Source organism: Asparagus officinalis, chromosome 10 (assembly GCF_001876935.1).
Source record: "Asparagus officinalis chromosome 10, Aspof.V1, whole genome shotgun sequence".
Taxonomy (NCBI): domain Eukaryota; kingdom Viridiplantae; phylum Streptophyta; class Magnoliopsida; order Asparagales; family Asparagaceae; genus Asparagus; species Asparagus officinalis.
In genome coordinates this window covers 29,785,234-29,794,178 of record NC_033803.1, presented here as the reverse complement: position 1 = coordinate 29,794,178, position 8,945 = coordinate 29,785,234, and the positions used below count along the sequence as shown (strand labels likewise).

Below are 8,945 nucleotides of genomic sequence, written 5' to 3'. Positions count from 1 at the left end.
TATTAGTGTATTTTATTAATAATAGTTTAAATTTTTTACTCTTGCTATGACTTTAGAGTTTTTTCAGGTGAAGTGAATTATGTATGTATGATATTCTACATGGCAAAACTCACTTTTGCACTTTAAAATGGTGGTTTCATCTTGATAAACGCATGAATTACATGGCAAGACTCTACCGTTTTCCGTTTCATCTCCTCAAGCTCACCGCAGAAACAGGAACTTCATCCAATTAGGGAAATAAATAAATAAGCAATTATGTAATAGCAGTAAAACCAGAAATGTACCAAATTCATGAAAAGAACCAGAAACGTACCAAATTCATGAAAAGAATACTATCAAATAACAGTAAACCACATATATATGAAACAAATTCATGAAAATGCTGCATAATCAAATAAATGGGATTTTTAATTATCATGCAACCTATCTTTCACAGTTTTTAAGTACAAAATGAAACAAGAAAATAAACCCTTAATTTTTAAACACTGGATCACAATAAAATACTGGCATTTTAAACAGCATTATAGTTCATGGATTGATTTTTTCAGACATCCAACTTTGGCAACCATCACCGGTTGGTCTAAAGGTAAACAGCAACCTCTCATTGCTTTTCAAGTTTACGTAATCAACCTGACAAAGACAGAACAAATAATCAAGATAAACAACTTAACAAGTGAGAAGATCAGAATACCCAATTGGTCACATAGACATACACTATTTATTCAACCATGGTGATGCCTCAGGTAAAACAAAAACAAAAACAAAATTGGGAAGTGGCATAGTTCATGCAGGATTCATCTTTTGTGAACAAAATAATTTGAATGACTAAATAATTCATTAAGGTTAGAGAAGATTGAAGTTCATAATGTAGCATGTAACCTGATCTGGGTCAAAAACCAACAAACAAAATGTATCAACTGGGCCAGCCGATTGGTCGAGATGATTCACTTTCCTAGGTTCTTTGCCAACTACTGGAAGACGAGGTGCAGGCCCCAAGTACTGAAATCTTGACTTCAAAGAACTAGCAAACCACGATTTTTCACGTTGCTGTATCATGAAATTACTTAAACTTAAAGAGCAAGAAAACATAATATGTTACAAGAGTCAAAAGGTTACAGTTTTTTTATAGAAACGAGGAATAAATAAATTGAATGAGGCGACAAAAATAGCAGACACATAACAGCACATCACAGGAGATCAGCAATCAATTATACCATGCAATGTAATGCTAGAGTTGCTACAAGATTATTGGTATACAAAAGCATAGGATGCTTTAATATATGCCTGTGGGCATGACTAGCTTCATTTTGTCTATGCACCAAAGGTCACAGTAAATAATGAAATTGGATATATCCATTTTGTTTGTTTTGATAAAGACACATCTAAAAGATTGAAAAATAAAAAGATATGCACTCACTTTGTTTACAATATAACGAAAGGCGCTCTCTGATTCTTTGATTACAACACATTCTGCTCATTATAATTTACTTAGTTGTGAATACGTTCTGAAATTTTTATTAAAGGCTTTATTGTAACTGTTGTTGTGTGACAAATTTTGAAGTTTCCCTACTCATGGACGAATGAGATCTTCTATATCATGAAATAATAATAATAATAATAATAATAGTAACCTTGATCCATGGGTAAGATCTTCAAGAACATGATGTCTTGTTTATAAAACTTCCGAAAGCAATCCCATTCCATTGCATACCGTACACTTTTGTAGGATTATGTACAGGATACTGTCTAAAGGAAAACATATTCACAATTAAAGACTGACCAAACAGATGTTTAACAGGAAAAAATGCTGGCACTAAAATTCACCATCTTAAATGCAAAGGATCAAATTTCTTAACTAGAAATGCAAACTGCACGGTTTCAATATCCTGATTGCAGCACAAGAATGAACTCAAAACTTCAAATAAATGGAAAATATATAAAGCCTACTAATGAAAAACATAATAACAGACATGGCCGGATTCATGTGAAACTCATTTAACTTAAAATGTGAAACAGATTAAGAAAACGATTTTTCTCGCAACTTTAAGAAGTCAAGGACATGAAGAGATGTGGGAATGTATTAACTCTTGCTTTATCTGTGTATTAAGTTGAATCAATTTGTCTACTGTAATTTAATCATCTTTCTCCTAGACATGTTGCCTGCCAGTGTCGGAGAATTGAAACTTATAATTGGTCTTCAGGTTCTGTTACAAGGCACTCTCATATTTCCATAGTTTCCCTAACAAGGATTTTTGCACTAGTTAAATGAGATGATGTCCTTCAGAGAATTCCTTTAGAGAACCGCTCATAAAACTTCGTCAAATCATTAGTGCAACAAAAGGCTAATGATAATGGTCATTGTAGTAACCCTAATCAAAATAATTAATTTACCCTAATAAGATCTTATGCAAATCTGTTATGGATAAGTGGTTTTGTGTAAAACCTGCCCATCACCATAGTTTCTCACCGCCACATCTGTGTATTCCGAGGCTCTTTGTGATTAGGATGGGAGAGTGGCACCACCTCAAGGCAGAATGAGACCGAAGGGAAAAATAAAGAGAAAATAAAAAAAAAGCAAAAAAAAAGAAAGACCAAGCTGATGACCTCTTAGTTCTCTACTGAAAATTTGTTTAGAACAAGTGAAGGAGAAGGAGAAATAGGAGAACTAGCTAGCAAAAATCTAATGCTTTGCATAATTTGAAATCATTTGTATAAATGTTGTAGAGAATCTATAAAATGGGTTTGTGATTTGATTTTGGTCTATAAGTTGAAAGAAAAAGGGGGTTTTCAAAGAGGGCCTCGCCGCCAGCAAACCACGGTCACTGGAGAGGCCCCACCGTCGTCCCACCAACTTGAGGGTGGTCTCTAAGTAAACAGAGAAGACAAGAGGGAATGACAGGATTTCTTTAAGGGGGCTCCGGTAACAGGTAAGGGGTTTGATTCCTTTTTTCTTGTTGTTGTATTTTCTCAAGGAGAACACTCCTTTTATAGGGGCAAAACCCATCATCTTCACCCCATCATAACTGCCCCTGAGAGATTTTCTCTCAACAACCCATTTTCCACGTTTTCCACGTTTTTCACAACATGAGCTGTTGATTTGGTCACACAAGACCGAGTCATGATAACATCTCCCACTTGACCAAATTAACTAAGTGACATGCCTCCCACTATCCGTGAAATCAGATGTTTTCTTCTTACCATTACTCTCACTATTCATAGAGAGTAACTTTTATTTCATTATTCATGAAATTTTACTTGGACTTATTTGTTCCTAAGTCCCATCAAACTTACATATTTGATAAAATATTCCACTGATATTCCTTTTGTCAAATAATCATCAATCATGTCTGTAGTAGGGATATAAGTCACTTTGACTTCTCCTTTTTCTATAATATCTCGAATATAGTGATACTGGACCTCAATATGTTTTCCTTTAGAGCTATTCGCGCTACTATTGATTAAGCTAATTGCTGCTTGATTATCACAATAAATATTAATAGGGCCTTCTAACAAATTAAGATCTAGATCAATCAAAAACCATCATATCTAGACAGCATGTGTAGTTACCATACTGCAAGATATGTATTCAGTTTCTTGCGTATATCTAACAACACACTCTTGTTTCTTGCTACTCTAAAAAACAACTCCTCCGAAGATGAATAAGTGTCCCGAAGTCTATCATCTTTATCACCTCCAAAATCAACATCGGAGTAACCGAGGAGATCAAGCGAATCGGCTTGATAAGCTAATCTATGAGTTAATATACTTTTGATATACTTCATAATCTTTTTAACAGCTTCCCAATGTGCTGGTCTTGGATTACTTTGATATCGACTGACTAGAGCATAAGCTATATCAGGTCTGGTGCACAATATTACATACATCAAGCTTCCAATTGCTTGAGCATAAGGAATATTTAATGACTTTTGCCCCTCTCCAGGGCTTTGCTCTTTACATGGTCTCTTTCCCATGACCAACATAGTTAGCGCCGGATTGAAAGTTTCCATTCCAAACTTTTTAAGAACTGATCTTAAATATTTTTCTTAGTTTAAACTTGGCATTCTAGACTTTCTATCTCTAATTATTTGAATTCCAAGAATATATGATGCATCTCTCATGTCTTTCATCTTAAACTTTTCGCTGAGATCTGTCTTGATTTTATTCAACATTTCTATATCATTTTTAGCGAGTAATATATCATCCACATATAAGGATAATATAGTAAATTTGCTCTTACTTTTCAAGACATATACACAATTATCTAATTTATTTTGGATAAAACCAAGTTTAGTGACTGCATCATGAAATTTGAGATATCATCGTCTAGAAGACTGTTTTAAATCGTATAGAGATTTTATTAATTAGTATACTTTATGTTCCTCTCCTTTCATCTGAAAACCTTCAAGTCGTTACATATATATCGCTTCCTTCAACTCTCCTTTAAGGAGTGCAGTTTTAACATCCATTTGGAATAACTCCAAATAAAGATATGCAACAATACCCAAAATAATTCTAATAGATGTAAATTTAGCTACAGCAAAATACGTCTCCTAAAAATCTATTCCTGCCTTCTGGTTGTAACCATTGGCAACTAACCGTGCTTTAAATTTATCAATAGATCCATCAACACGATATTTCTTTTTAAACACTCATTTGCATCCTATAACCTTTCTATTTTCCGGTAGATCACATAACTCTCATACATTATTCTTTTCTATAGAATCAAGTTTTTCTCTCATGGATTCTAGCCATAAAGTTGATTCATGTGATTTCATTGCATCAGATAAAGCTTAAGAGATCTTGTTCTTGTATATTTGTATCTACCGAGAAACAAGATGACTCACATGAATATAAATAGTAATCATCCATACATGAATGTTGTGTTCTCGGCCTTTTGTTGCCTACAGTCGGTTGATGAGGTACATTATTTTTCATAGGTATTTCATCATTTTTAAGGTTAGATCCATTCACAATATCATGGTCATTAGTGGGAATAACATTGTAATAATCATCGTCTATTATAGTTAGAAGTTTTGTTTCCTCTCGAACTTGTTTCTCTTCCTCTAGGTTCTCTAGAAACGTAGCATCTCCGCTTTCAATGACTCCTTTTTCTTTATTGTAGAACTTATAACCTTTTAACTTTTCTGAATAACCTATGAATCTACACTTTATTATTTTAAAATCCAACTTATCTCTAAGTTGATATGGAATGAGAACATGAGCTATAGATCCCCACTTCCTAAGATGACTCAGATTAGGTCTCCTTCCATTCCATAATTCATAAGGTGTAGATATAATTGATTTGGTGGGAATTTTATTTAAAACATAGTTTGTAGTTAACAATGCTTCTCCCCAAAAGTTTTTGGAGAGACCAGAATGAGACAACATGCATCTAACTACATTCAACAATGTTCTGTTTTTTCTTTCAGCAACATCATACTATTATGCCGTATATTACATTGTTGTATACCTTTTAATTACATGCTGAATACAATAACTCTCAAATTCTTTAGAGTTATATTACCTATCTCTATCAGTTCTCAAAATTTTAATTTTTATTCCAAGTTGGTTTTCAACTTCTGTATTATCTCTCTTAAAGCAGTCAAGAGCTTTTAATTTTCTAGATATAAGATAGACGTGTGCAAACTTGGAATAATCATCTATAAAAATAATAAAATATTTTTTATTACAATGAATTTTGACACTTAGGGGACCACAAATATCCGAGTGTATCAACCCTAAAAATTTATTAGCTTTGTCCACCAATAAAAAATTTTCTAATCATTTTACCAGTTAAACAATGTTCACATGGTGGCAATTGAACATTAGATAATGCAGGAAGTAAGTTCATTCTAATAATTTCTTTCATTTTTAAAATACTAACATGTCCTAGTTTAGAATGACATAATTCAGACGCAGAAATATAACAAGACAAATAGTTCAAATTCAAATATTTATTATCAGAATTATTACAAACTACTGGAAGAATGCATAATTAATGCTCGGAAACATATTTTCTCATAACATATACTTTATAATTTTTTCCTATAGAAACTCTGTTATCGTAGAACCTAACTTCCAATACTTTCTTCATCAAGCTAGGAACAAAGATCAGATTGCGCCGAATTTCTAGTGTATAAAACACATCTTTGAGGACAAGAATATTGTTCCCACGATCCAATCTATACGAACCAATACTTTCTACATCGAGATAGATATTATTTCGCATATAGATTCTCTATTCCCCTTTCTTCAGCTCGATGAATTCTGTGACTCTACTCTTGTCCTTTGCGATATGTCTAGTCGCACTGGAGTCAATCCACCAACTGCTGATATACGTCATCACAGCATTGCATTCCGTCACACCAACAAATTCTCTTTTACTAGTACCCATTATTCTGGATGCTTATAACCTCATTTATTCTCCTACTTTTCACCTTGTGGGCAAGTTGACTTGAAATGCCCAAACTTTCCACAATTGTAGCAGGTTCCACGGTGTACTTTTTTCTCTTAAACTGTTGCAATTTCGGTCCTCGCGGTTGTAGTTTACTAGGACCAGAATTTTTATAGCTTCTAGTATTATGTCTCTAACGGACATAATTCAGCTCTTGCTGCACCATATTCAGTTCTGATTCTTTCCTACTAGCTATTAAGTCATGTTCTATCGCTAGGTGCATAGAAAGATCAGTGACAGATTTAACGGTAGGATTCATTCTTAATGTGGTGGAAGCCACGGCAAGGGAAGGGGATAAACTATTCAAAATGATTGCACTTGTATTCTTTTCGGGACTTCGGTCCCAGCAGTGGATAAGTCCTTAGTCATGACAATCATTTTATTTATATGCTCTACGATATTGTCTCCCTCTTACACGACAAGTATAATACATACGACAAGAATTATACTTATGCAAGAAGAGTTGAATGTTAACTTCAAAGACGGTGTCATATTTCTCTTTTATAGCATTCCTCATGTCCATGAAAAGTCTTATAAGTTTCAAAAACTTCGATTAAGTTATCTTCCATGAACATGAGCATTAGACTTTTTGCCTTTTTATCTTTCGACTTTCACTATTCAAACCCTTTCTTTTGTTAAGGTGTAGATTTATCAGTAATGGTTGGAGCAGTGGTTTTAATTACATCATCGATATTGTCTTGAATAAGAGCATATCCTATTTTTTATGCCACATATCATAATTGCTGTCATTAAATTTGTTAATTTTTTCTAGTTCTGATAGAACGAGCTTTAAACTCGTCATTCGGTAGAGAACTAAAACTAAATATCAATTTTAAATTATGTATAAGGTTGATATATAGACACTTATACTAAAATTAGAATAAAGTAAAAAAAAAAAATTAAAATGAACCTGACTGTTTCGCGTTGATGAAAGAGGCTCCAATTTGAGCGAGATTGTCACTTAACAACGTTGATTGGATAAGTACTTGTCGAAGTCGGTTCTGACTGGACTCGGAGATGATCTGCTGCCATAGTTGAGTTGAACCGGATAGGATTTGCGAAGAATTGTTCGGACAACTGATAGAAAGCAAATTCTGAATTGCTCGAACGCTGCAAGGTCATCAATCGAGGCAGAGTCATCATCAATGCAACAGTCGTCGATTGATTGCAGCAGTCGTCGAGCGAAGCAGTCGTCATTGTCGTCGAGCGAAGCAGTCGTCGTCGCCGATCGACGCAGAACTCTGATACCAATCTAAGTGAACAGAGAAGAAGAGAGGAAACGACGGAATTTCTTTGAGGGGGCTCCGGTAACATGTAAGGGGTTTGATTCCTTTTTCATGTATTTTCTCATAGAGAATATTTTTTATAGGGGTCAAACTCATCATCTCCACCCCCTCATAACTACCCCTTGGAGATTTTCTCTCAATAACCCATTTCTCACGTTTTTCCGTTTTTCACAACATGAGAGCTGTTGATTTGGTCACACAAGACCGAGTCAAGGTAACACGGTCGACAGAGTAACCTCAAACCTGACCTAGTAAGAACAAAAAAAAACAAAAAAAAAGAATGAGGGAAAGAACAATCATTACAGAAAGGAGGAAGATGATAAAGGAGACAAAATTCTTTTAGACCTATGAGTTGACTAAACTTTTTAATAAGCCCATGCTGAGTTGAAGATTATGACTTTTAACCCGAAAAATTTTAGTCCAAGTTCCTGGAATTATAAGGATTGCGAACAAATCCAGACTTTGAAAAACAAGAGTTACAATGTGAAGAGGAAATTTTAATTTAGAACCATGTTGCCTCCATTAATTACAAACACAAACAACAGAGTCAAGCCTAGTTAGAAATCGGCTTGTATAATTGTTAAAAAACCCCTGAAATGGTTAATAGGTTGAAAATCATTAGAATGGTGTTATAAAAACTATGATAAATTATTAAAATTAGCAATAACCTATGTGAACCCTCATCATAGGTCTTCAATATTATTTGATCATATTTGGATATGGAATACATAGTGATTAGTGTAATTATACATTAGTTGGGTATTAACCTTATAATTTCCTATTATAGAACTTTGTAGATATCAAGGGGAATTGAATTTGGGAGACTCCAACAAGTTTAGAGATGAGTTTTATCTCGCCAATATTTTTATAATATGAAATTGCATGAGTACTATTTTCGATTGATCTTGTGCTCGAAAAATGAATAATCTTTCATTTTCATGTATATAAAGTTAAATGTGATTCGATCTATTTCTGTTGTGGCCTAACCCATAATATGATTTTGATTTCGTACAAGATATTAAAAGTAAATTTTATTTCACATAAAATATGACAAGTGGTTTTGGCTTCATGTGATTTTAATTAATTGTGAATAATGTTTTATTTAAAAGCTTTTGAAGAAAAAAAGCATTTTAAATGTGTTACGACGGTTTAATGGATTCAAAGATTTTCCATGACTTAGTATCTCATAAAAAATAGAGAAAAGT

At 33.6% G+C, this 8,945-nt stretch overlaps 1 protein-coding gene across 1 annotated transcript in view; it reads right to left on the bottom strand.

Annotated features, from left to right (window-relative positions):
* The window catches only part of LOC109825740 (pyridoxine/pyridoxamine 5'-phosphate oxidase 2), a 31,238-nt gene continuing 22,663 nt past the window's right edge, over positions 371-8,945 (bottom strand). The window contains exons 6-7 of the mRNA XM_020392628.1: positions 880-1,047; positions 371-630 (exon numbers count right to left, since the gene is read on the bottom strand). Coding sequence (XP_020248217.1) covers positions 529-630; positions 880-1,047 — 270 coding nt within the window. The 3' untranslated portion in view covers positions 371-528. The remainder of the gene's footprint in view (positions 631-879; positions 1,048-8,945) is intronic.